Genomic DNA, 26,932 nt, shown 5'->3' with positions numbered 1-26,932 from the left:
ATACACCTCCCTCATTGGCCTTTTAGATTTTTTTTTTTTAAGATTTTATTTTATTATTCATGAGAGACACAGAGAGAGAGAGGCAGAAACACAGGCAGAGGGAGATGCAGGCTCCATGCAGGGAGCCTGATGTGGGATTCGATCCCAGGTCTCCAGGATCAGGCCCTGGGCTGAAGATGGCACCAAACTGCTGAGCCACCCTGGCTGCCTGGCCTTTTAGATTTTAATGCATTTCTTTTTATAGACACTATATAATGGGTACATAAGTGCTTTGTGTATGTTTACTCATTGAATCTATACCATCATATCACTTCCCCCCTCATTTTACTGATAAAGAAACTGAGGCCCGGGAAGCTGAAGTCTCTTAGCCAAGGTCACATACTGCATCTGCGGTGGAGCAGGGACTTGAACCTGGGCATCTATACAGGTAGATTAGTGATAAAATATTATGTGGAACAGATAGCAGGGGGTAAATGGTAGATAAATGGGAGGGGTTGTCAGAGCCAACCAGCCTTAATTCAGAGCCTGTCTCTAGCCCAAACACCCTCTGGCCTGTTCTACCCCTGCTTTCATCTCAACTCATATGCCAGCCTCTGCTTCCCATGAACTGCAGCCTTATCTGGCTGCCATCAGAAGCCTCCCCAGCCGCTGACCACTAGCTCTAGGAATGCTGTCCCCTAATACCCCAGCTACCCCAGGGCACCCAGCTCCCAGCCAGCCACCAACAGCCAGCCACTCAGAGTCTGCTGAGCCTGGATCATTCCAACCAGTCCCACTGCGGAGGTTTCAAGTATCACCTATTGTTCCCCCTACCCACTGTACCTGGTAACTAATGCCCAGAGCTCTACCTATAGCAACCGCCAATTCTAGCCCACTTCACCAGTCTTCAATCCCCAAGTCCCAAAGCGTCTCCTCTTTAGCCACTGCTGTTCATCTACGCCCTCCAACACCTGTTTCCCAATGCCTAAAGCCCTCCTCTCTCATCCATGGGGCAAAGCTGCTCTGGCATGATAGTATAATGGTTAGGAGCATGGCCTCTGGAATCAGACTGAGTTTGGATTCTGAAGCCTGAATTTAGCCATGTGACTTCTTTGGATCTCATCTGTCAGATGGAAATCTTACCTCTTAGGGTCCTTTTTAGAATCTAGTCAGGTCATATCGCACAGATAGTTAGCATAGTTAGTGCTCAGGAGATCTTAGGAACTTGCTGGACAGGAATGCCAGGAATGCATTTGTTATGATCATGTTTAGCTGTATTCACAACAAAATCCAAATTAACAGGGCTTCAACAGGCTATATTTCTCTTCTCAGATAAACAGTGGTAGATAGTCCTGGGATGGTGTGGAGGCTGTAGGATCATCAGAGACCCAACCAAGCTCCTGCCATTTTCAACTCATTTTCCATCTCATGGTCCAATATGGCTGCCAAGGCTCCAGCCATCACACCCATAGTCCAGCCAGGAGAACTTAAGTCACATGATGACATTTAGCTGTAAGGGAGGCTGGGAAATAGAGTCCCAGCAGCCCTGAGTCTTTCTGAGATAAGCATAATTTGCCTTTGCTGGTCAGGTTTGTCTTGTCTCAGAAAGACACTCTCCTTTATAATGACATACAATTTTACCTTCCAATTTGGGAACTTCTCATTTAGGTCTTCCATGTGTGGGGCTTTCACTTTTTGGGTGGTCTCTATAACTTGGGTGAGGGGAGGACTTTAGAGCCTCTTCAACATCCCTATTTTTTGGAAAAAACTCCCCAGCCCTGCAGAAGCATGGTTTGAACCCTGGTTCTACAACTTACCAGCTATGTGTGACTGAATTATTTTGCCTGTTTGCTTTTTTTTTTTTTTTAAGATTTTATTTGTTTATTCATGAGAGACATAGAGAAGCAGAGAGAGAGAGGCAGAGGGAGAAGCAGGCTCCATGCAGGGAGCCTGATGTGGGACTCGATCCCTGGACCCTGGGATCAAGACCTGAGCAGGAGGCAGATGTTCAACCACTGAGCTACCCAGGCGCTCTTGACCTCAATTTGCTTATTAAGTGCGAATGATGATAATGCCTACTCCAGGGTTCTCCTTGGGATTAAAGGAGGCCACGGTGATCATGCATTTAGCTCTATTAGGTCACTGGAGTTTGGGCATGGCCAGAAGTTGATGCTAAAGCCACCCTATTTTACTTCCCTCTCATCTGTGCAGGCCCGTTCCTCCCACCGTCAGCCCTGCTGCCGGACACAGACTTCTTCCCTGGCACCGTGTCCCTACCCGGCCTGGAGCCCCCTGGTGGGCCGGACCTTCTGGACGACAGCTTTGCCTATGATGACAGCACGGCCCCCACACTTTTCACCATGCTGGACATGCTGCCGCCCGCGCCGCCACTAGCCAGCGCTGTCACGGGCAATGGGGCTGCAGGGCCGACTGTTGGAGAGCCTTCCGGCCCTGAGCCAATGACGCTGGACTCATATCAGGCCCCAGGCCCCGGGGACGGGGGCACTGCCAGCCTTGTGGGCAGCAACATGTTCCCCAACCAGTACCGTGAGGTGGGCTTTGGGGGAGGCCTCCTGTCCCCGGGGCCCGAGGCCACGTAGCCCTGAGGTGCTGGAGGAGAGGCGCTGGGTGGGGAGGACTGGAGGTGGAAGGGGCCGTGCAAACCCAACGAGGATGTCCCGCACCTCCATACCCGTGGGCCCCCAAGTGGTCAGTCTTCCGACCTCCTCATCCTTCTTAATGGGACATCTTTGGCGCTGGTGAGAAGCTCCGTAGCACCGGTTTCCCCTGAGCCCATTTTACAAATGAGAAAACCGAGTCCGGAGAGGAAAAGGGGCTTGGCTCCCATGCACCAGCTTGTAAAGTTGCCTCAGCCCCCACGAGTGGGGGCGCCTTCTCCAGGTGGATTCTGGAGTGTACATAATGGGAGAAAGGTGCAGATCCTCAGCTCTCCTCCCCCGAGCTTGAAGGTGGGGGATAAAGATTGTTTGTTGTGAGTCTTCCCAATAAAGATGAGTTTTTGAGCCTTGGGAGTCTGCTGTCTTCTCCGCTGGGGAGACCCCAGGGCGCTCACGCACGAACCCGCGGGGATCTCCTCGGCTCCGCCTCTCTCGGCAGCATCCTCCAAGACCCCGCCCCTCGCGTCCAGGCCCCGCCCCCTCGCGCCCGGGGCCCGCCCCTTCGCGTCAGCGGAAGCGCGCTTCTCCACGTTCCGCCCCTCCCTTTCGTGCGGCCTCCCACTTCCGTTTCCGGTGCGGGCCGCGCGCGAGCGCAGCGGTGGGAGGCGGCGACGAGCCGGTGAGTGCAGGCAGTGGGCCCCGACCTTCTGGCTTTCGGGGGGGCGTCAGCCCAGCTTCGCCCCAGTCTCGGCCTTTCCCCGGGCTACTGTGAGCCTCTGCTCGGCCCCAGCCCCGAGGGCCGCCGGCCCCGCACCCCCTCCGGCCTGCCGCGCCTCAGGCCGCGCCCCTGTCCCCGCGGCGGGCCCAAGCTCGCCGCGTACGACCCCGCCACCTACCACAGGCCCCACCCCCCTGTCAAAAATCTTACCCTGATCCGCGAGGCCCGGACGCGGTCCCCGAGCCCAGTCCAGAGCCTCGGGCTCCGCCCCTGTCTACAAGCCTTGCCCCTGAGCGCAGCCCACCCCCTCCTGTCTGCCAGCTCCGCCTCCCTGTCTCCACTCCGTTTTTCAGCATCCCCCGCCCCCGCCTTTCGGATTCCGTCTGTAGACCTCAGTCCCCCTCTGATCTTTATTTACAGCACTCCTCTATGTACCCCTCCCTCCTCCAAGCGTTGTCGTCTTCCGTCCACGCCCTTCACCTGCCCTCCATCCCCGCCACCCCCCCACCCAAATCCCCCACCTGCGCCCCATACCGCTACTCTTTTGCCATAAAGTCTTTCTTCTCTTCTTCGCCTGCGTTCATCCTTTACCTCCCTAACCCCCACGGGTAGCCCCATTTCAGCTCTTCTCTCTCCTTAGAACCTTAGAACTAAAGCCCCACCTGCTTAGGGTCCACCTCCCTTCAGAAGGAAGAACTAAAGCCCCACTTCAGACATTCAGTCCTAACATTCCAAAACCTTTCACCAGTGATTCTAGCGCCCTGAACCCAGGATACTCCTTTCCCGGGTATGCTCACTCCAGAATCTCCTGGGGTTGGGTGGGTTTCAGAACGCCCAAAGTACTGGATCAGAGTCGTCAGGAATATGCTTCAGTCTCTTGCACACAGTTCTGCAGCCTCATTTTGCTTCCCTGAAGCTGGTGTTTAGGATCAGTCTCATCACCAGCTTGTTAGGTGACTTTGATTCTGCCCATATGGTGTTTTTGTTTTTTGTTTTTTTAAGACTTTGTTTATTTATTCATGAGAGACACAGAGAGAGGCAGATGGAGAAGCAGGCTCCACGCGGGAGCCTGTGGAATTGATCACTGGACTTTGGGATCACAGCCTGAGCCGAAGGCAGACGCTCAACCGCTGAGCCACTCAGGCATCCCTGTCCATATAGTTTTTAACAGCCCATCTCACACTCCCCCTGTCATTCCCCAGGTTGAGGCCCCAAGCTTGGCCTCACCACGATGTGGCACGAGGCTCGGAAGCATGAGCGGAAGCTTCGAGGCATGATGGTTGACTACAAGAAGAGGGCAGAGCGGCGGCGGGAGTACTATGAAAAGATTGTGAGTACTTGACCTTGATCTGGGGTGGGACTTTCCAGGGGTCCTGCTCATCCCGGTAAGGTTTGCACTTGAAGATACACCAAAATATGACAAAAGAGCCCAATATCCTCAGGAGAATGTTAATTTCTTGAGCATAATCACTGGTAAAAACCAGAGATGTTCTCTTGGTTAGTATACTGTGTTGTTTAGTGTGACCTCAGAGTAGAGAGCTGGTGTTAGCAGGAAGGAGGAAGTTTTTGTAACACTCAGAATGGTCCAGATATAAGACTGAGCACTGGGATCCCTGGGTGGCGCAGCGGTTTGGCGCCTGCCTTTGGCCCAGGGCACGATCCTGGAGCCCCGGGATCGAGTCCCGCGTCGGGCTCCCGGTGCATGGAGCCTGCTTCTCCCTCTGCCTGTGTCTCTGCCTCTCTCTCTCTCTCTGTGTGACTATCATAAATTAAAAAAAAAAAAAAAAAAAAAGACTGAGCACCTTCTGAATGTTGTCTTACTGCTGTATTTGCAGTGCCCAGAAAAGCTCAGCTGTTCCTGAGGTTTGGGTGGGCACCCTGTAGGAGTGCCATCAATATTCATTTAAGTAAATCTGATCACTTCTCCTGTTTGATGCTTCATTTGCTTTTAGAGAGAAGACCACACTCCATCCTGTGACCTAAAAGACCCTATGGTCTGACCTCTACTAGCCTCTTAGCTTCATCCTTGGGTAGCTCCACTGACCTTTTTTCCCATATCTCTCACCACCGGGCATTGTACTCCCTTTACCTATTTAACTCCTACTTGCCATTGAGACCCCAGCTTGAAATGGCACTTGTGTACTACGTTCAATTCTCCTGTTAGATGATATTAATATAGATGTTCCCGTTCACTATTGGATCACTGCTTTAGTTTCTTACCTAGTCTTCTGGCCTTGATTCCTGCCCCCTCCAATTAATCATCTTCAGCAAGGCTAGAGAGGTCTTTCTAAAGCACAAGGCTAACACTGTACTTCTCTTTCTCTGAACTCCTCCATGGCTCCATAGTGCCCTCAAGAGAAAGCCCAGGCAGCCTTCAAGCCTCTGCACAGTCTGGATTTTTGCATTACGCACCCTTCCCCCACTGCCCCAGACTCATGTCACCCTGCTTTCTGCCTCGTTTCTTTACTCAAACCATCTGACCTCTTCATCATCTAGGGTCAATTTCTCTAACACAGAAGATGTATAAAGAATATCAGTTTATTTTTCAGAATTATACAGCCACAGGGCCTTTGCATGTGTTCTTCCCATACCTGGGTAACAACTGCTCATCTGTTGGATCTCAATCCTCAAGGAAGTCTTCCTTCAGCCTCCATAGTCAGGTGTCCCCTATAATGCCATTACAGATCTCTGTTCTCCCCCTTTAAAGTTTATTTATTTTTAAATATTTTATTTATTCATTTGATACAGAGAGATACAGATAAAGAGGGAGAGATAGCACACATGAGTAGGGTCAGAGGGAGAGAAAAAAACAGAAGCAGACTTCCTGCCGAGCAGGGAGCCTAATGCGGGGCTCTATCCTAGGACCTAGAGATCATGACCTGAGCTGAAGGCAGACTCTTAACCATTTGAGCCACCCAGGTGCCCCCCTCCCTGGAATTTAACACACGCATACCTAGCTCTGTAAGACTGGGGAGTAGTATCCAGGTCACCTTTGCATCCTAAGGTTGGGGCCAGCAATATGGTTTGAAAGAGTAAATGAGTAAACCTGCTCATAGCAGTTACCATTTTAATTGCTTCTTTTGGGCACCCGGCTCCGTGAGAAGAGCTTTAGATGCATAGTTTCTTTGAATCTCGAGAGTCACCAATGAAACAGAGGCTGCTATTAGCATAGGGGAGGAATCTCTGAGAACTCCTCACTTGCCTTCTGTCACCCAGGAAAGAACCACTAGGCTGAAGGAGAGCCTCTCTCTGGTGGTGGTGGAAAAACTGTAACATGATGGTGAGGGCAGGGCCCAGGTCTGTACTGGTCCCAGTTGAGGCCCCAGTGTGGGCTGTGAGCACAGTGCTTAGGAAGAAATGGCTGTTGTGAGCTATAATAAGGGTTCATGGTGTGCCAGACCCAGTGCCCACTACTTTGGTGTGTTCTTTCTAGTCCTTTGCGTGGCCCCAAGAGTTGGGATTGATCCCTGTATTAAAGATGACGCTGATAAAAGTGGCTGATGTTAAAGCGTTTATGTGTTAACCATTATGTGCAAAGTGCTTGACGTGTGGTTCATGCTTCATCAGATCCTCACTGCAGCCTTGGACATGGTTCTTGTGTCCATTTTACAGATGAGTGAACTGAGGCTCAGAGAGTCATTATCTACAGTCACATAGCAAGAGGGCACAGCTGGCATTCTAATCCAGAGTCTCTGAACCTTGACCTCTCTTAGCATTTCACCTGGGCTTTCTGCTGGAGAGGTAGAAGCTCTGAAAGGTGAAGCACCTTCTCCCAGGTGACACATCCTGGAGGCAAAATAGTAAAATGTTTAGGTCCTTAGAGCTTGAACCTAGGGCTTTGGGTTCAAAGTCCATCTCTTCTGTTTATGTCCAGTGTGACTTTGGGCAAAGTGACTGTCTTCCTGAGCTAGTTTTCCTTTTTTGCATGTGAAATGATGTATCATGTAGAGTCAGGTTTGGCTATGAAGATAGAAGTTCATTTCCTTTTCCCCTGAAAGCTCAGAAATAGCCAGCTTGCTCAGGGACCATTTTGTTGTTCAGCTGAACATAGATTCTCTTACTAGTGTTGTCTGAAGGTCTAAGAGGGCTGCCTAAGCTCTAGCCATCGTGCCTGCATTCCATTCACCAGGGAAGAAGAGAGAGGGAAAAGAGGCAAAAATGCTCATGCCAGTCTTTAAGAAAGTTTCTAGGTATTTGCACACAACACTTCCACTCGTCTAACTGGCCAGAAAGAAGTCGCAGGTTCCCATACAGGTGCAGGGGAGTCTTAGAGGCATAGGCTTTATTCTGCGTGGCCTTGTGCCAGACATATCAGGAGTCTGTTACTGTTGAAGGAGGGGGAATAGATGTTGGTTGGAGCTGATAGTCTGCCACGAATGGTGGGGGATGAGTGCTTCCCTCACGGGGCTGTTCACTGAGATGGGGCACATTGACCTCAGTGGAGACCTGCCCAGGGTGACTTGCGCGGTAAAATGCTAGCTCTTTTGTTATTGAAGTTCTTACTACCAGGTAGAGCTGGAATTGACATGGTGTAGAGGAAAGAGGGCTGGAGTTGGGTCACTCTGAAAGGCCAGGGACTTCAGGCTCTTGTCTAGTTAGCTGGGGAGCTCCCTGAGCTTTCTTCCCTCCCCCGCCTTGGGACAGTGGGGATTATCAGTCCCTCTCACTGGATGACGGGGAAGAACTTCCAGAACAAGAACAGTGTCTGTGGGGTGCTGGGGAAGAACTTCCAGAACAAGAACAGTGTCTGTGGGGTGCTTGTGGTGTGGGTCTGTACAAGCCGCCGTTGTCCCCGTACGCAAACGTGATCAGCATTCAGAACAGAGCTGTCAAGCTGTGGGCAGTGGCTGAGGGCTGCTTTGAGGAGGGGATGGGGCTGCTCACGTGGGTCCCATATTATTCTTGGGCTGAGAGGAGGCTGTGGGCAAGTGTTGAAGAAGCCGAGGTAGTTGGTGGCAGGCTGAATGGGTTGTGTCCACACAAGGCTGGTTTCTCTGTTCCTGGTTTGTCCTTGGTGGCTTCTCTCTCTCAGCTGACCCTGGTTCTGTCATGGCGCTTGTCCTTGTCAGCTTTCTTCTTTAATCAGTGGTTTGGATAAAGAAACAGAATTCTCTGTTAATAAGAAAATGGGAAATAAACAGTTCTCAGTTCAAGCATTTCCTCCTCAAGAGAACCCCAGGCTGACCCACTGCCCTTCATCCCTGCTGCTTCCCGGCCTAAATCAGGCATTCCCCTGGGCTCTCCCATCCCAGTGCGGCCCACTCTAGGTCGTCACAGTGTGGGATGGGTCTGTCCCCAACACTGACCTGTGAGCTGTGAAGGTGGGGCTAGGGCTGTGTCGGTCACTGCTGTGGCCCTAGAATGGGGCCCTAGCACGTAGTGGGTGCCTGCTTATCAGTTGAATGAATGAATGAAAGAGTCCATGAGCTTCTCTGACTCCATCTGATGCTGGAGGCAGAGCAGTTCAATGGTTAAGGAGAGATTTTAGATCTCACAGAGGTATTTGTACACCCCGTGTTCCTTGCAGTATTAGTCACAATAGCCTAGATGTGGAAACAGCCTGTCAGTCGACTGGTGAAGGGATAAAGCAAATGTGATGTGGTATGTCCGTACAGTGGGATACTGTCCAGCCTCAGGAAGAGGTATCCCGTTGCCACATGGAAGAACCGTGGAAACATTTTGTCCTAGTGAAATCAGCCAGTCACCCAAAAAAAAAAAAAAAGGTGCAGGATCCCATATAAACAAAGTATCTGAAGTAGTCAGTCCCTTAGAACCCCTAGAAACAGGAAATAGAAAGGTAGTTGCTGGGTGGGGGGAGTCCTTCACTGGCTCTAGAGTTTCACTTTTGCAAGATGAAGAAGTACTAGAGAGTCCTTGCACTGCAGGGTACACGGAACTCAATGCTACCGTACCATATACGTAACAGCATATACGTAATGGCGGTTAAGGTGGTAGGTTTTCTGTTACAGCCTTTTTTTTTAAGATTTATTTATTTATTCAGAGAGAGAGAGGCAGAGACACAGGCAGAGGGAGAACCAGGCTCCATGCAGGGAGCCCGACACAGGACTCGATCCTGGGTCTCCAGGATCACACCCCAGGCTGCAGGCGGCGCTAAACCGCTGCGCCACCGGGGCTGCCCTGTTACAAGCCTTTTACCAGAATAAGAAAAATTACTTAAAAAAAAGTGGATTTGGGGGTCAGGCCCATTTGGTTTCTACTCCTAGCTCTGTTGCTGGCATGATTTCAAGCCAGTGGGTCACGCCCCTTGATTTCCTTGTCTGGAAGGTCACTAACCTTTGTCCCGTGGTTGAGAAGTTTGAGTAAGGAAATATATATAAAACAGTTCAGGGCCTGGTCTTTAGGGCAGTTCGTTGGCTTTTCCAGAATCTCCTGGCAGAGCCAGGCCCTGGACTGAGATTTTTACTCCCTGCATGATGCATTTTCCTTTCTGTGGTGCTGGCACAGCTGTGGCTTCCCTGTACCAGTCAGTGTCTATATTGCAGTGTCCCATGATGGCTGTGGGACCTGGGCATTTGGCCAGGAGCAGCCTCAGGGGTGAGAGGGGGTCTTGGCCAGGGACTGTCACGGGGCAAGGGAGCTGTGGGGCCTGAGATGAGGCATTGAGGTAGGGAAGTGAGGTGCGGGACAAGTGGTTGGATTCCCCCAGCGCCACTCCTGCTGGACTCTGTGGTCTTGGGCATATCCCACCTCTGCTGAGTGGCAACAGCCTGGGAGTGGTAAGTGCAGGATGGACAGTAGCCCATTATTAACCATGGTCATCAGTGACTGACCTCCTTAGCTCTTTGTGGTGGCAAGTGGGAGGAGGAGGCAGTGAGCAGTGCAGGTTTTGGGGAACTTGACGCTGGTGGGTTTTTCCTGAAGGGGCTCAGTCTCCTCATCTGTCAGGTTTCATTGTCTCTTGGCTTCGGTCAGTGGTCCGAGCGCCCCCTGTGGGAAAGGCCCTGCTCTGGGCACTGGGGAGACCGTGGTGGACAAAGCAGTGATCCCTGCCTTGTGGAAGATATGTTCTAGTGTGGGAGCTGAGTGATGAATGAATGCAAAGTGTAAAACCAGGTGGTGGCAGGTGTTGTGAAGAGAACAGGTGGGGTTAAGGAGATGGAGAATAAGTATGGGCTTGTGCAGGAAACTACCAAAGAGTTGATGAAGAAGGCTTCTGGAAAGAGATCTGAAATAAGCGAGGCAGCCACCTGCCAGAGCTTTGCAGGCCAAGGGAAGAGCGAGCACAGAGGTCCTCAGGGAAGTGGTCAAGGAATGGCATAGAGGCTGATGTGCCTGGAGTAGAGCTGGGGGAGAGAAATCAGAGAGGGATGTGGCTGCTAGGTCTTAGCAGAATGATGCCCGCCCCCACCCCACCCCCACCCCCAGGCCAGGCCGTGTGAGAAATGGACTTCAGAGGGCTAGCTGGCAGCAGGGAACCCAAGAAGAGGCTGCCAAGTGGTCTGGGAGAGAGGACATACATGCTGGCCAGACGGGTGTGGCAAGAAGGGGTTGGGCCCTGGGGAGGTGTTGCTGGGGGCTTGGCCAGCCCTCAGTGGGTAGCCCTAGTAGCCCTTCTCGTGGCTCTTGCGGGTTCCTCTGATGTGGCACGCAGCAGGATCCCAGCCAGGGCCCCGCTCTTGGGGAGCTCAGTGGTGCAAGGTTTATCCTTTCCTGACTCACGATGACTTGGAATCGTGACCTCCACATAATGTCTCAGGCTTGAGGGGCACAGACTCAGGGAATGTTCTCCTCTACGTTGGTGCCTTCCTAACGGCTGTATTGAGATACAGCTCACCAGCCGTACAGTTCTGTGGATTTCAGTATATTCATCAGCACAGCCTGGATGGACCCCATACCCATTAGCAGTCAGTCCCCCAACTTCCCAGCCTTGGGTAGCCACTCATCCACTTCCTGTCCTGTGGACTTGCCTATTCTGGATGTTTCACAGTAATGGAATCCTACAACATGTGGCCTCTTGTGACCGGCGTCTTTCACTTAGCATCCTGTTTTCGAGATTCATCCATGTTGTAGCATGTGTTGGTTCGTTCTTCATTCTTTTTTTTTTTTTTTTTATTTTTTTTTATTATTATTTATTTATGATAGTCACAGAGAGAGAGAGAGAGAGAGAGAGAGAGAGAGAGGCAGAGACATAGGCAGAGGGAGAAGCAGGCTCCATGCACCGGGAGCCCGATGTGGGATTCGATCCTGGGTCTCCACGATCGCGCCCTGGGCCAAAGGCAGGCGCCGAACCGCTGCGCCACCCAGGGATCCCTGGTTCTTCATTCTTTTTTATGGACAATTTTCCATTGTCAGAATAGACCACGGTTTGTTTATCGGCCATCCGTTGATGGACATGTGATTGCTTCTGTCTTTGGCCGTTGTGGATCGTGCTGCTTGAATGTTGGTACAAGTACTCAGTCCTTGGTGGGTACATACGTCCTTTGGAGTGGAATTGCTGGGTTGTATGGCAGTTCTTTCTTTAACTGCTGAAGGACTTAATTTCTCCACGTTCTTGTTGGTATTGTTAACGTCTGTCCTCCTTCCCGTTTTAGCTGTCCTGGTGAGTGTGAAACAGTGTCTTGTGGTTTTCATTGGCATTTCTCTGATGAGTAGTGCTGCTGATCATTTTTGCGTGTGCTTGTGTGGTCCTGGTATTTTCGAGGCTGGTCCAGGCCAGTGTGCTCAGTGTGCTCATTCAGTGGGGTCTGAATGAGTGGAGGTAGGGGGCAGGTGAAGAGTTGGAGAATCATATTTTGGCAGGGTCAGGGGATGTCTTGATACCAACTTTACATTAAGCTGGGCCAGAGCTCAGAGCCTTTCTCCACCATCTCAGGACCCCCTGTCCCTAGGGGTTAGGTGGCCCCATTAGTGCTGCCATCCCTGTGCAGGTCAGACTGCCTCTGCAGCATGGACCACTTGACATCAGAGGTGGGCTCACGACCAAGCTTGGATGCAAGGGGGTGGCAGGGAGTGCAGTGCCGTGGTGACCTCCATCCTCTCTCCCCCTGCAGAAGAAGGACCCAGCCCAGTTCCTGCAGGTGCATGGACGAGCTTGCAAGGTGCACCTGGATTCTGCAGTTGCCCTGGCTGCCGAGAGCCCCGTTAACATGTAAGACTGACTTTGAAGGGCAGGAGGTAGGGTCTGTATCTGAGGATTGGAGGTCTTGGGAATGGGTGGGGCCATGGCCACAGGCTCAGATGAAACGGGAAGTAGGTTGCCACAGGGGATGTTTCAAGACAACAGGGGCTTAGCAAGTGGCCTCTAGAACCTGGTTCGAGTTTTCCACTTGTGCTTGGTTCTGAGAAATAGGGCCCCAGTTCCCAGGGTCCCATTCAGGCCCCTCTTGAGGCCAGGAGCTTGAATGTGGATTCAGGGGGATGAGGGACATAAGAGACTGAGAAGTGGGGGTTGAGGGTGGGGCCCTGGAATATCACTGAGAGCTGAGGTGACAGGGAATGGGCGTGGGCCTTGGGGACCCTAAACTCGTTGCTCCCCATTTCAGGATGCCCTGGCAGGGGGACACCAACAACATGATTGACCGCTTCGATGTCCGTGCCCACCTTGATCACATCCCCGACTACACCCCGCCGCTGCTCACCACCATGTAAGCTGCCCCCCTGATGCCTGCCAGGCAGAGAGTCTGAGCCTTACTCCCCCCCTCTTTCCCAAGCCCTTGCCTGCCTGTCACTTTCCTGGGAAGGAGGAGGTATGCCAGTGGGGAGCTTCCCAGCCTGAACCAGATTCCTCATCCCCTGCTCCTGCTGGCTTGGGGTGTGGCCTATCCTCTTCCTCTGATCTCAAGGCCTTGACCTCCCCCAAAGCTCCCCAGAACAGGAGTCAGACGAGCGGAAATGTAACTACGAGCGCTACCGAGGCCTGGTGCAGAACGACTTTGCCGGCAGTGAGTGAGCTGGGGCATGGCGGGTGGGTAGGGAGGCCGTGGACACAGGAAGACCACTTTCACTCCAGTGCTTTCAACTACAGGACCTGGGGTTTGCTCCCAGCTCTTTCTTCTGAGGCCTCTGTCTTTGGACCCAGTACAGGCAACGTCTCCTGAGCAAGATAGTCCTGCCGAGGTCACTTCCATATTCCACACCCTCTGCCTTTCTGATCTTTGTCCTAAAAAATTTGGGAAAATAGCAAGAACGCATCATATCCCTCTGTGTGTTTCTGCCAGCTTGTTTGGGTCGGAATGTAACTTTTGAAGAGGAAATTTCTTTCAAGAATTTTCTAAGAATATTTACACAAAGTTTGACAATCTGCCAATCCTTTGTATATATTGGTATCATTCCTCTGAGCCATCACCATGCTGCTTCACAAATAAAACGGAGACTCAGGGTTTTCCCCATTCTGGGGTTGCCCGGGGAGGTTTGGACTCTGACAAACTTGGATCTTTTTGTCTGCATTCTATCTTATCACTTCTGCACAACCATCTAGCAGTGGCATCCATTTTACAGGCGAGGACGTTGAGGCTCAGGAGTTGGTGGGAACACTGTCCAAAAAGCTGGGATTCTCACCCTGCCCTTAACCACTGCTTCCTTCTGATGGTCAGCTCTGAGCCTTAGCTCCCCTCCTGAGAAGGACTGAGACCTCCCCTCTTAGGGTTTCCCTGTTGAGTTAGAAGGAGGACAGGCCACATGAGGCCCTTAGCCTGGCCAGTCTCAGTCTCCTCCCAGAGAAGGGTGGTGATGATGGTTTCTTTCCCCCAAGGTGGTTGTAAGAGCCCGGTGAGGGGTACATGAAGCCCTGGCACTGAGCCTGGTTCAGTCAGCCCTCAGTGTGGATTTGCTATTCTCTAATTTCTTTGTTTCTAAGATGGGTGTTCTAGCATCTCTAAAACCAAAGATTGCCAAAGTTCTAGCAATCAGTGAGGTGTTAGAATCAGGGAAATTTATCATCATTGATACTGTTGCTGCTTTTGCTTTCACCCAAGGCCAGGGGGTTCTTGTGCTGGAGCCAGAGTTTCCCTTCCTTTGGTCTGACTCTGCATTCGTGCATTGCTATAATTCCTGAGCACCTATGGTGTGGCAGGTGCTCCTCTGGGGTTAGGGTCTAGTTGGGGGTGGGGGGGAGCAACCACAGTGTCCCCAAAGTGGGTGGTGATTGCAAACGAAGGTGGGGTTATAAACAGACAGTGCGCTGTTCTCTGAGGTGCTTGACAGAGGCTAGGGTTGGAGAAGGGTGGAGAGGAACTCTGGTGAGGAGAGGTTGGCTGGGATCTTTCGGGTGGATGGGGGCAGGCAGCCTGTATGGCTGGAGCAAGGAGAGTGAGGCAGCTTGTGTGAGACAGGCCAGCAAGGCCCTCTCCCAGGCTTTGTATACCATGATTGGGAACCAGGAAGGACATGGGGGTGGGGGTGGGGCTGCTGGAGCAAGGGACGGTGCTCCGTCACCTCTGGGTTCACTCAGCCCTCCACCTTGACTTTACAAATAGAAAAGCTGAGACCCACAGAGGGAAGGGAACCTGCCCAGGATCCCGCAGCCAGTCAGGGCCCTGTGTTCAATTGCAGGGAAGATCAGAGAAGGCTCTGACACAATGCCGAGCTCCCCAAGTTAGGTGTTGTGGGTAAACAAGAGCTCAGATGGCTCCAAACACATGTAATTGAAACTGAGCCACAGAGAGGCACATGGTGGAGTGGCCCATGAAGTCCCAGTGACATCCAGTGGTCAGAAGTTTGTAGTTTTGAGGGGTCCAAAGGCCTCCCTTGCAGGGATAATAGGAGCATTGCTCCAGTGCCAAGTGCTCACTCTGCCAGGGCAGCTGCTTTACAGAAAAGGAAACCAGGCAGAGAGAAGTTAAGCCCCTTTATGGTCTCATGGCGAGTCCTGCAGTTGCTGTGTCCTCCCCACACAGTTTGTGATTATCTGCACTCCAGCAACCTTGCCCCTGGCTGAACTTGGGTTGCACTCGTCTTCCTTCCTTCTGCATTCTTGTGTCCCTCACCCCCACTCTGACCCTTCTGTCTCGTACTCTGCTTCAGTCTCAGAGGAGCAGTGCCTGTACCAGATCTACATTGACGAGCTGTACGGAGGCCTCCAGAGACCCAGTGAGGATGAGAAGAAGAAGTGAGTTGGGGTCTGGGGGCATGGTGGCAGTGGGGGAGGCAGGAGGACTGTGAGCCCCACCAGGGCACGGCCTCATCTAGCTCATCCACCTCGGTTTTCTCAGAGTCAAGGCCAGTGTTGGGTACACAGTAAGAACTCAGTAAACACTTAGAGGAGGAAATGGCGGCCTGTGTGGACCCAGGCGCCGGTGTGAGTCCTGCCTTTGAGTACTCCCTCTCTGACTTTTGTTGTGCTCCTCTGCCACAAGGGCTAGGAGGAGTCCTCTCTTCCTGCAGTGAATGGAGCTTGTAGGTGGTTCTGTGCTTGCCCTGTGTGTGTTCAGCAGCAGCCAGTGTCACTTCAGAGGGGGGCTTCTCAAGGCCATGTCCTTCTCAAGGCACAAGCTGTGGGGGGAGTTGGGGCCTTACCTGGAGCAGCTGGTGGGCAGTCTCCCTTCTGTCTTTGTGCCCTCTGCCGGGGTAGCCCTGTCTTCCTCCTGGGGCAGCTCTTGGCCCACCTGTCCCACAGCAGTCCAGGAGCCTGACTCCTTTCTTCCATCTGGAGTTTCCACAGATGCCATGGAAGCTTCTCAGTGACTGACCCTTACCCATGATCCCACTTTGAGGATGAGGCTGGCACTCAAAGGGTGCTTGGGACTATTGACTAAATTAATTCAGCAACAGACATGCTTGAGGCTGCTCCCCTGTTATGGGCAGAGCTGGGTCATGTTGTTACCCAAGATAACTCTGGGTCCTGCCCTCAAGTCTGCTAACAGCAAGTGCTTAGAAGACAGAAGGGAGCCTGCCTACTGGGACCTCCCTGACCCCCAGTAGTCATGACCCAACAAGGGTGGGGCTGAGGAGCTCAGGATGGTGCATGACCCAGCCTAGGGAATGACTTCCTGGAGGCCTTGGAGCTGGAGCTTAGGGGAAGAGGGAAGGGCTGGTAGGAGGCAGGTGCAGAAGGTTCTAGGCTGAGGGACTGTGTGTGTGAGGGCCTGGAGGCAAGGGCACCCTTGGGAGGCCAGAGCTTGGGGAGTCAGTGTGCCCTCATGGCTTGGGATCTGGGCTGGACCCTGCCCGTGGCCCTCCTGGCTCATGGGCTCCCCCGTCCCAGGCTGGCAGAGAAGAAGGCTTCCATTGGCTACACCTATGAGGACAGTACCGTGGCTGAAGTAGAGAAGGTGGTGGAGAAGCCAGAGGAGGAGGAGTCACCAGCAGAGGAGGAGAGCAACTCGGACGAAGATGAGGTCATCCCCGACATCGGTGGGGTCCCCTCTCTGCCCTCTCCCACCCCGCAGTCCCTGGGCATCGTTTTCGTGTCTCGTTCCTCACCCTCTGTGGGACACCCCGCACTTACGAGCCCCATTTCTCCCGTCCCTGCTTCAGGGCACTCCAGCCTCTCCATGTCTTACTCATGTGCTCCTCTGTGTCGGCCTCCCTCTCTGTATTTCTCCTTTTTCATTTTAGGATACTACTTCTATGACCTTGTCCCCACCTAGGTTCTGTTTCCGTTCTTTTCTACTTGGGTCAGCCTCTCTGTCTCCCTCTTTTTGTCTCTCCTCTGGAGAACATGTGTTTATTCAGTCCAGAGCCATCCCTCACCTCCCCCCACCCTGACCCTGCCATTCACTGCTCCCCGCAAATACTGGTAGCTCCAGTTGTCTAACCTCATCCGCTCAGCCAGCTGCTGCTTATCACACGTATGTGAGGCATCCATCCCCTTCTCAGAGTGTATCTAGCTCCTAAACACTTCTTACTCACCCAGATCTTCACCCCATCATCCGTCCCCATCGACACATGGTACATCGCTCGGTCCACTGGTCTCGATCGCCCATCTCAGTGCTCATTTGGGTCCTCATGCATTGCATCTCCTCCCCACCCCCACCTAACGCCCCTTGCCGTTGGTTGTGCTCACCTCCGGCCAACCCTGTGGCCGCCTGGGGACGCCGAGATGAGCTGACTCGTTCCCTCCCTGCAGAGGCCTCCAGTGTGGTGGGCATCCTCTCGTGCCCCCATCTCTCGGGGCACTGCCCCCTCATCCCCGGTCTTCTCGTTTGGCTTTGGCCCCTGACAGCCTTTCTCTTGGTGCAGACGTGGAGGTGGATGTGGACGAACTGAACCAGGAGCAGGTGGCAGATCTCAACAAGCAGGCCACGACCTATGGCATGGCCGATGGTGACTTTGTCAGGTGAGGCCTGCTGGCCGGTGCTCCTCCACTCTGGCCCAGTGTCCATCCTCACCCCTGTTGCTCACAGCTGCTTTATTCCTCTGTGCTGGTAGGCCCAGCCCCATGCGGCTTCACACGCACAGGCTCCGGAGCATATGGGATGGTACTTTGACCAGGCTTTGCCTGTGTGGAAACTGAAGCTCTACCCAACTCCGTGTGACCTGCGGCCCTCTGACCCCTAAAAGTTCCCCGGGTTCCTGGGCCTGGTGGACAGCACCCTCTGGTGGAGAGGAGGCTTCAGTCACTGGCTCACTCACTCACAGTTGCTGATGTGCATGCAGGTCTCACAGAGAATGGCCCCAGTTAACAGAGTATTGGGTCTGAATCCAAATGATCCCATCTGAACATGGCACCCTCTGCTCAGAACCCTCCATGACTTCCCCATTCCTCGGGCGCCCAGAGTCCTCACCACGGCCACAAGACCTTACGTGTCTGGTCCTCTCCTCCTCTTACCCACACACTCCACCCCTGTGTAGCCTCTAAGGCTCCACCAGACTTCAGGCCACTGCAGTGTTGGCTTTGCAACTTATTCCCTGTGGTTTCTCCTCAGTTGTCATTTTTCTCCATGTGGCTTCCCTGACCTCCCTCTTGAAAGCTGTAGCAGCTTTTACATGTTCCCTGGCACTTCCTTCCTCCTTCTGCAGTCAGTCTTCCCATCTAACTTTTTACTGTTTAACGTACTACTCGTCCCATTACCTTGGTCACTGTTTTCTTCCTAGAACGTTAGCCCGCAAGGGCCAAGATTTTTGTTTGTTTTCAGTAGTGAATCCCCAGTACGTAAAATAGCATCCGCGTGCAGTAGGTGCTCAGTAATCATGCTGAATGATTGAGAGACCCCAGGATGGTGTGGGATTCCTCACTTCCTGCAACAGTTCTGCCTATGGCCACCCCTTCGCCACTGTGACCCCCCTCCCCTTGCAGGATGCTCCGGAAAGACAAGGAAGAGGCAGAGGCTATCAAGCACGCCAAGGCCCTTGAGGAAGAAAAGGCCATGTACTCGGTGAGAGCCGGGCCGGGGTGGGGGGTGGGGGTTGCCTCAGGGAGGGTGCATCCCTCATTAACACAGTGCCCCCCTCCCCCACAACTCTCCAGGGCCGTCGTTCCCGTCGCCAGCGGAGGGAGTTCCGGGAAAAGCGACTCCGGGGCCGCAAGATCAGCCCACCCAGGTAGGCTAGGTCCCTCCCCTGTGCCTCTGCCCTGCCAGCCTCATTCAGGGCTCAGGGGCAGGGAGCTTGGGCTCATTAAGGGGCCCCCTTTGGGGGCAGGCTTGGGCTTGTGAACCGATTCCTCCTAGTAGGGCAGTAATTGGGGAAGGTTTAGGGGAGGAAAGGCCTCAAGGGGCATGTAGACACCCTGCCCTGCCAGCCACTCCCCTCACCTGCTGGACTTGGGACTCTTGCCAGGCATCACAGGCACCAGTGGGAAAGGGTGTGGGGTAGCTAAAGAGTTGAGAGCAGAGTCAAGGGAAACAGGTCTGTCCCTGAACTCCTATGTGCTTCTCCTCCTGGGTGGTATCCTTGTCAGATTTGAGGCAAGTGACTTCTCTTGAATTTCAGCTGCCTCCTTTGGAAAGGGGGCACCATCACCTCCCAGGTTTGGGGGAGCACCAGTGCCCACTTTAAGGTCTGGGGCAGGTTGGGATGAGGTGGTCTAGGTTGAGGGGCTTCCAGATGAGCCTGCTGCTGCCTCTTAGTCCTGGAGGCCCAGTGCAAACCCACACCTCTTTTTGCTGCACCATCTCTGGTTAAGGAGAATACCTGAGGATAGCTGTGGGGCTTAACTGAAGCAGTCTTTTGTGGGCTCCAGGCTTGATGTGGGGTCTGGAAAAGCCCCACTGATTCCTGCCATCATCCTCCCCGCTGTACAGGCGCAGTGTAGTGCGTAAAGGTGGGGATTCAGGGCCACAGGGTCTGTGTGATGCTGGGTGAGTGACTGTACTGTTCTGGGCCTCAGTTTGCTGAGTTCTGAGGTGAATGATCCCAGCAGCCATGTGAGAGTTATGAAGAACAGCTGAGTTCACAGAAGTAAAGCACTCAGGACATAGGGAGCATCTAAGTCACTGTGGCTGTTCTAGTTTTACCATCGTCCTTATTAATGAGCCGAGACCCGGGCTGCAGAACCAGGGCCTTGGAGTAGCAGGAGGGATGCTTGTCTGGGGTCCGGAGCTCAGGCAGGACCAAAGCTGCTGGAGTCCCTGTTGCTTGGGGTTGGAAGGGCCCAGAACGTTGTTTGTGGGGTGTAGCCAGGCTTCAGGCTTCAGACAGATCTGAGGTGGGGTGGGCAGAGGGATCAAGGCAGGGCGTAAGACCTGGCCAGCAGCCCCCTCCTCACTGTGCCTGGTACCTGGCCTTGGGTGCCTTGACTGGGGGAGTGGGCCCAATTCCATGCCTACTCAGATCCCAAGCCCCTACTTGTCCTGTCCCGCTCTTCTCTCCGTAGCTATGCCCGCCGAGACAGCCCCACCTACGACCCTTATAAGCGGTGAGTTCCCAGGGCCCAAGGAGGGGCAGCCAGCAAACTTGATGGAGGAGCAATGCTGGGGAGAAGGGGTGGTAGGGGGCAACCTGTAGGCTGTTCTGTGATCATAGACTGGGCAGTGTGTTTGGGGGGGGGGGGCGGGTCTTAGCGCCTGGTGTCATCTGCGGGTCTGAATTGTTTTTCTGGCTTCCAGAATATTATTTTGCTTTCTCAATTTTTTTTCTTTAAACGTGAATCTTTAATTTCCTGATCTAATCATGATGTAGTCATATGTTAAAAATGACCAAGCATGATAGAAAGGCCTGATGCAGAAATCATAAGTCTCTTTGATATAAACTCCTGGAAACAAGCAGTGAGAAATGTTGCACAGAAGGGCCTACCCTGGCACACGCTTGTCTCCGGGATGTGGGAGTGGTGGGGGCAGAGGCCTTGAGGGTGTACAGATGGCAGTCTGACCCGAGCACGCTTTTCAGAGTGCAGTGTGAGGGACCTGCTGCTCTGGGCTCTTGGGAGGATAGGTGAGATGAGGCAGGTATGTTTGGGTACAGGGTCAGGTCCAGGTAAGCCAATCCAGGAATATGGGTACTTTTCTTTTATAACAATGGAATTGTACCACGCTTAACCTTATAGAACTTGCTTGATTGACATCTGGGTTGAAGTGATCTTTCCAGGTTAAATCTGTAGATATGTTCACCCTTTTTTAACAGTTGCATAAAATCAGTACAATTTGCCATCACTCACTTTCTTATTTTGAGGAGGCTCTGTGGTTGAGTCAAATTCTTGCATGGCTGGGTTTCTTTCTGCCCTTTAGCTCTGTCCGTTCATGCTGGGTGCCTAGTCGTGCTTGGTGCTACTGTGTCCTCGTTTTGGGGACTGTACTGTATGTGGTTAGCCAGTGAGCTCCCCAGGAGCCTGGCAGCTGAGTCCCTCCTTCTTGCCCCACAGGTCACCCTCAGAATCCAGCTCTGAGTCCCGCTCCCGCTCCCGCTCCCCGACCCCAGGCCGTGAGGAGAAAATCACGTTCATCACCAGTTTTGGGGGCAGCGATGAGGAGGCGGCCGCAGCGGCAGCAGCGGCAGCCGCGTCAGGGGCCACCACAGGGAAGCCCCCCGCACCCCCCCAGCCCGGCGGCCCCGCACCGGGACGTAATGCCAGCGCCCGGTCGGTAACGCTCACGCTGCCCGCTCTACGCCCCGGCCACCATGGGGGGGACCCGGGGCAGTGGGGGGCCACGGCCCAGGCCCGTGCTGACCGGCCCTCCGTGCCCCGCCTGCAGCCGCCGCTCCTCCTCCTCCTCCTCCTCCTCTTCTTCTGCCTCGAGGACCTCCAGCTCCCGCTCCAGCTCTCGCTCCAGCTCCCGCTCCCGCCGTGGCGGGGGTTACTACCGTTCTGGCCGCCATGCACGCTCACGCTCCAGGTCCTGGTCCCGCTCTCGGTCCCGCTCCCGGCGCTATTCCCGGTCCCGTAGCCGCGGCCGGCGGCACTCAGGTGGGGGCTCCCGAGATGGACACCGGTACTCCCGCTCGCCGGCCCGGCGAGGTGGTTACGGGCCTCGGCGCAGAAGCAGGTGTGTGGTGCTGATGTGTGTGGGGGGCAGGGGACTTGAGGGCAGGCACAGCCCTGTGTGAGCGAGACCAGCTTTGAGGGAGGGGACCAGGCCACTGCTGCTCTGTGAGGAAGCCCTTGGTTTGCAGGGGAGATGTGCCCTCTGTTCTCCACGTATGGTGACGTGGTTTAGAGCATGGCCACATTCTCAGGACCATGTGAGGGTCGGGGTGGTGGGAGACTGAGCTGGTCTTCCTGTGGGGAATTTCCAGGCGGGGGTATAGAGACTTGTATGGACACTCCTGAGTGTCCTGTAGTTTGCAGTGGGGACCTGGCTGGCCTTTAGAGCTGGGATGAGATAGGAAACAAGGCATCTAGGGGGGTGGAATGCCCTTTCTGAACTCTTACTTGGTGAGATCAGGGCCACCCATGCCATGGCTCAGTGGGTGAGATTGGGTTGGGGAGCGGCTGTCTGGCTTTAAATTCTGGCCCTGCTCATAAATTTCTGGGGCTTCATTTTCTTCATCTGTAAAGTAAGGATAGTGTCCTCTTCGTTGAGTCATCATGAAGGTGTGATAAGTAATGCGTGTGAATGCTCAGTACAGGGCCTAGTGTTGGGCGAGTGCTACTGTCACCAACATTGTCACCTGTGTTGTGGCATGTGTCTCAAGTGTCAGCTACTTACAGGGGCTGGCAGGTAAAATAAATGGGCCAGGTGGGCCCCAGGTGAACTGGGGTACACGTGTCCCATTCCAGTCAGGGCGTTAGCTGTGCAGTGGCAGGCTTGGAGTCGGCTTATCTTCTGTTCTTTCAAGAGAAGTTGAGAGTCTGGATTTTGAAAGGATAGTTTATTTTCTCAACATTGCCAACAAATTTGAGTTTGTAAAAACTTGGACATCTCCAGCAGAAGCAGTGTGTGGCCTAGAGTTGACTTCCAGGTCATTGCCTGTAGCCTGACCCAGCGCAGCCACAGGAGAAAGGCTAGGGAAGGGAGGGGGCATGGCCACATCTTGAACACCAGCCTGAGGGTGAGCCCTTTCTGAGGAGCTCCCCGGATCCAGAACAGAGAAAGGATGGCGCTGCATGTCTCCAGACTGGGTCTTGTGGATCTGTGCTGTAGATAGGTGGGGAGAGTGGGCTAGGGGGTGGTCCCCACTGGATCCCAGCAAGGTAAGAAGGTACTAAGGGTGTGGACGAGGCCACAGTGCCTAGGTACCCAGACCTGGTCACAGTGTATAAAGGGGGACTGCTGGGTAGCCAGGTCCTGCTATCCCAGAGGTCACCTCCCAGGGGAAGAGGTGAGTGCATGTCCCATGAGTGAGAAGCAAGGAGCCGTCTCAGGGTGGTTGTATCTGGAGGGTGGTCTCTGTGTAGACACGGAGCGAGGCCAGGGAGCAGCTGATGGGAGGAGCTAGTGATCACACCTGGACCTATTGTAGGGCCTAGCCAGAAGGCTATAGCTTCAGAGCCAGGACAGGGTGTGCGGAGGGCGTCCCTGGCTCCTAACAGCCCCCCATCTGCCCCGCCATACCCCCAGGAGCCGCTCCCGCTCCGGGGACCGATACAGGCGGGGTGGCCGGGGTCCCCGGCACCACAGCAGTAGCCGCAGCCGCAGCAGCTGGTCCCTTAGCCCGTCTCGCAGTCGCAGCCCGAGCCGCAGCCGCAGTCCCAGTCCAAGCCGCAGCCGCAGCCAGAGCCGTAGCCGCAGCCGCAGCCAGAGCCACTCGCCATCACCCCCAAGAGAGAAGCTGACCAGGCCGGCGGCGTCCCCTGCCGTGGGCGAGAAGCTGAAAAAGTGAGTAGGGGCAGGGCTGGGGTGAAGAAAGTGGTGAGCCTCGGGAAGGGTGGCGAGCTCCACTGTTCCCATTTTGAAGAGAGCTTGGTCCTGCCACAGGAGGTTGGAGAGGGATGTAGCTCTGTCATGGGGTTCTGAGTAGTCATAGCCTTGTCTTGGATGAAGGTTCAGGGGACACAGCCCTGTCCTGAGGGATCCAGGAGGGCCACAGTCCCTCCCTAGGTGTGTGTGGGCCCCAGGGCCTTGGCTGTCTGGTCTGAGGGCAGAGCCGAGGTGGCAGCTGTCCTTTTCTTCCTCCCAGGACCGAACCTGCCGCTGGTAAAGAGACAGGAGCTGCCAAAGTCAGTAAGAATTTGGAACTCGCCCGTCTAATTCCCGCCAGCAGCAGTGCCCGAGAGCTGGGCCCGGTGGGCCTGCAGGGGGGACCCGAGGGGGGCCGGGAGATCCAGCCCTGAGGTTGAAGCGAGCTGGGAATGCTCTGCTCCGGGAGGTCCGTGTCCCCCTCCCCTCCTTACCATCCACCAGGGCTCCATCTGCCCCCAGGCCTCCCAGCCCCTTGTGGTGGGCGTCTGCGGCTGGTCCCTCGTCCCATTGTGCCCCTGCAAGTCCCAGGCTCTTGATGAGGTGGGTTGTGGGAGCTCCGGACACCCACCCCCTCTCCCACTTCTTCTCCCCCTTCCCCAGCCCAAGCTGACGCCGCAGGAGAAGCTAAAGCTGAGGATGCAGAAAGCCCTGAACAGGCAGTGTACGTCCTGCCCCTACCTCTGGTCTTCCCCGCTCCTCAGCCTTCCAGCCTGGCCTCGGCCCTGCCTGCTCCTGGACAGGCATCAATGAGGTGGCATTCTGGGGAGAAGCTGGTGTGCGTGCTGTTCCGCTGCCACCATGCTCAGGGCCGTGGCCGTCTGGCCTCTCGGTTCAGTTTTGGCATCTGGGAAAGGGAGGGGGAGCTTGCGAGGGTACCCCTCAGCCACCACATCTCCTTCACCAGTCAAGGCGGATAAGAAGGCAGCCCAGGAGAAGATGATTCAGCAGGAACATGAGCGCCAGGTAAGGGTGGGAGTGAGGGGTGGGGCCGGGGTGGGGTGCCAGCCGGCCCACCCTCACAGCCATCTCTGCCACAGGAGCGGGAAGACGAGCTTCGAGCCATGGCCCGCAAGATCCGCATGAAGTAAGACCATCATGCTCCCGTGTCTGGGCCACAGCCCATCATTTCTGGGCTGCCCACCGTTGCCCATCACTTGGCTCATAGCTAGAGCTCCGCTGCCTGCTCTGCCCTCGGGGTGGGAGAAAGTCCAAGTGCCTTTCTGGGCCTCTGTCCTCCACTTGCCCACTCTAGCTGCTGTGGCCCCTCCCAGCTGGTGCTCTGGGTGCTCGGGGCCTCTGCTTTTCTCCTTTCTGGCTTCACTCATTGAGGACCTTCCCTGGCTGTCCTGTCTAGAGTAGCACCCCAGAATGCTGTCCTCTAAGCCTGCTGTGTCTCCTTTGGAGTGCTGACCCCTTTCTGGCTCACACCATTTTGTTTCCTCACTCATTGTTGAGGTCTCCCCAGAGTGGACGAGAGGGCAGGCCCGTCTGCTGGGATCCTGCTGTGCGCTCAGCCCCCTGAACAGAGGTGGTGCTCAGCAAGCCAGCCCTGTGGCAAGTTCTTCCTAGTGCAGGGAAATGCGCTCCTCTCTTCTGCCCTTCTGTTTCTCAGCTTTTCCCTCCAGAGCAGACAGGCCTACATCCTGGATCAGGTGGACGTGGAGTCTGGTCCCAGCTCTGCCTCTCTGTGACCAGGGTGCCCGGGGTGGGCACTGGTACTCTTAGGCCTCACTTTGTGCTCTGCACCCAGGATGGACCTTGGTGACAACCTCACAGGGCAGCTCAGGAACGAGGGCTCGGATAGCGTGGGCCCCCTCAGGGCCAGTGGGCAGAACTGGGGGCCTGAGTGCTCAGTGCTGACAAGGAGGGGAATCTGTGAGTGGCCTGGCCATGTCACCGGTTGCTTGTTTTGAGTGCTCAGGAAGGCAGCTTCCTTCCCTTGAGCCGAGACTCCTTCCTCTGTAGGGCTTCCAGCATGGTGCCTAGCATGTCAGAAGCCTGCTGGTTGTATTTGTCACCATTTTTGCTTATTGCCTCCCGTCGTGTGTTGGGCCTCTGAGGATGCTGCCTGCTTCCATCACTGCCCCAGGACTCAGCATCATGGTTGGTCGGATCTGAGTTCTGGTCCTGCCTCTGCTGCCCACCAGCTGTGGGCCTTTTTGTCTGGACTTCAGTCTGCTTACCAGCTAAACAGGGATGGAATAGTTTGTCCCACCTCACAGGCTTGTTGGGTGAATTTAGTCAGATCAGGGTCAGTCGAGCAGAAGGGGCCCAATAAATACAGCCCTTGGGGTCGTGAGCGCCAGGCATTCTGACAAAAGCTGATGAAGTACTTAGTGTGCGCGTCCCTGTGTTTTGAGAGCACCTGAGTGTGCCCGGGAAAAAGATCGAACTTTCCAGCTCGATCCAGTATTTTTGTTCAGCAGGCCTTATGAAGTGAGGCTGAGATTCCAGTCCTGGCTCTGCCCAGCCTGTATCCCTGAGCCCAGTGCTTGCTCTCATTTCCTAGCAAGGATAGGGGTACTACCTGCCCCTGGGTTTACTCTGCAACTTAGACCGGGATGTTGGAAGCACCTGCTCTGGGCAGGCAACCCGTCTGTGCCAAGTTCTATGTTGCCGCATGCTGATGCCTGCCTTTCCCCCTGCAGGGAGCGGGAACGCAGAGAGAAGGAGAGAGAAGAATGGGAACGCCAGTACAGCCGGCAGAGCCGCTCACCCTCCCCCCGCTACAGTGAGTATCCCCACGGTCATTCAGAATCAGGCTACAAAGACCCCTGGTATGTTTTCCATGTTACCTTCCTCCCAATCAGTTAAGACTCTCATGACCCACACACTTGCTTTAGTCACAAGGGAACTGTGGGTATTCAAAGCAGTGCTCATTGCCACGCATCGGTGTGGGCTGAGGGGACTGGCTGGAAGCATAGGAGTTGCCTCAGCTAGAGGCAGCCCCAGAAGTCCCACCCCAGAGCCTGGCCCCTGGGCATTTATTTGCTTTGTTCTCTTTTCTTTCCAGGTCGAGAATACAGTTCTTCCCGAAGGTAAGCCATCCCAGTTCCCTGAAGATGACCTTGTCCCTGCCCTGGTTCTTCCATCTCCACCGTGTTCCCCTCCAGTCGCACAGGCTGGTCTCATCCCTGGTTAACATCCCTCCCTCTGCAGCTTGCTCGCCCATCACCGATGCCCGTGGTCACGAATGTGTTGGTTTATGTGTGTACACGTGCATGTGCATGCACAGCATGGCTGCTTCTACCTAGCCCTCATGGGGGGTCCCCCATTTCTCTCTCCAGGCGCTCAAGGTCCCGATCTCGAAGTCCCCATTACCGACATTAGGCAGAAGCGTGGGGGGGCAGGAGGATGGGGGTGGGGTGAGGGCTCAGGCTGTGATGCTGCTGGTTTTATCTCCAATTAAATAAAATCACTCGTTATTTAATTCCCTTTAA

General features: G+C 54.4%; 2 protein-coding genes across 8 annotated transcripts in view; both read left to right on the top strand.

Moving 5' to 3' along the window:
* Window positions 1–3,011, top strand: part of RELB (RELB proto-oncogene, NF-kB subunit) — a 30,984-nt gene extending 27,973 nt beyond the window's left edge. For all 5 annotated transcript variants that reach the window (XM_041744883.1, XM_041744882.1, XM_041744885.1 and 2 more), the window contains one exon: window positions 2,191–3,011. In XM_041744883.1, coding sequence (XP_041600817.1) covers window positions 2,191–2,579 — 389 coding nt within the window. In that variant the 3' untranslated portion in view covers window positions 2,580–3,011. The remainder of the gene's footprint in view (window positions 1–2,190) is intronic.
* A 193-nt stretch (window positions 3,012–3,204) lies between these two features.
* Window positions 3,205–26,932, top strand: LOC121484978 (CLK4 associating serine/arginine rich protein). Of its 3 annotated transcripts, XM_041744880.1 has the most exons (21): window positions 3,205–3,276; window positions 4,518–4,645; window positions 12,327–12,424; window positions 12,819–12,920; window positions 13,138–13,217; window positions 15,298–15,382; window positions 16,478–16,626; window positions 17,455–17,551; window positions 18,512–18,590; window positions 18,683–18,756; window positions 20,030–20,071; window positions 21,014–21,229; window positions 21,345–21,635; window positions 23,151–23,408; window positions 23,710–23,749; window positions 24,093–24,153; window positions 24,397–24,455; window positions 24,530–24,576; window positions 26,141–26,223; window positions 26,506–26,530; window positions 26,780–26,932. In XM_041744880.1, exons 2-21 carry the CDS (start codon window positions 4,547–4,549, stop codon window positions 26,820–26,822), a joined length of 2,028 nt encoding a protein of 675 aa, XP_041600814.1. In that variant the 5' UTR covers window positions 3,205–3,276; window positions 4,518–4,546; the 3' UTR covers window positions 26,823–26,932. The 3 variants fall into 3 exon arrangements, 1 of the variants encoding a protein (XP_041600814.1); XR_005986165.1 differs by lacking the exons at window positions 26,506–26,530; window positions 26,780–26,932 and having other exon boundaries at window positions 23,710–23,753; XR_005986164.1 differs by lacking the exons at window positions 26,506–26,530; window positions 26,780–26,932 and having other exon boundaries at window positions 23,710–23,753; window positions 24,093–24,455.

The sequence above is a fragment of the Vulpes lagopus genome, chromosome 2 (genome assembly GCF_018345385.1).
Source record: "Vulpes lagopus strain Blue_001 chromosome 2, ASM1834538v1, whole genome shotgun sequence".
In the NCBI taxonomy this organism is placed as follows: Eukaryota; Metazoa; Chordata; class Mammalia; order Carnivora; family Canidae; genus Vulpes; species Vulpes lagopus.
Note: the sequence above shows the minus strand (reverse complement) of the source record. Positions and strands in the feature narration are given on the sequence as shown.

What these genes read in the sequence shown, in the direction of transcription:
- LOC121484978 (XM_041744880.1), top strand. Translation starts at nt 4,547, where the DNA reads ATGTGGCACGAGGCTCGGAAGCATGAGCGGAAGCTTCGAGGCATGATG. An exon ending in GGGCCTCGGCGCAGAAGCAG is followed by an intron (nt 21,636 to 23,150) that starts GTGTGTGGTGCT and finishes CCATACCCCCAG; the next exon opens with GAGCCGCTCCCGCTCCGGGG. An exon ending in GTGGGCGAGAAGCTGAAAAA is followed by an intron (nt 23,409 to 23,709) that starts GTGAGTAGGGGC and finishes TCTTCCTCCCAG; the next exon opens with GACCGAACCTGCCGCTGGTA.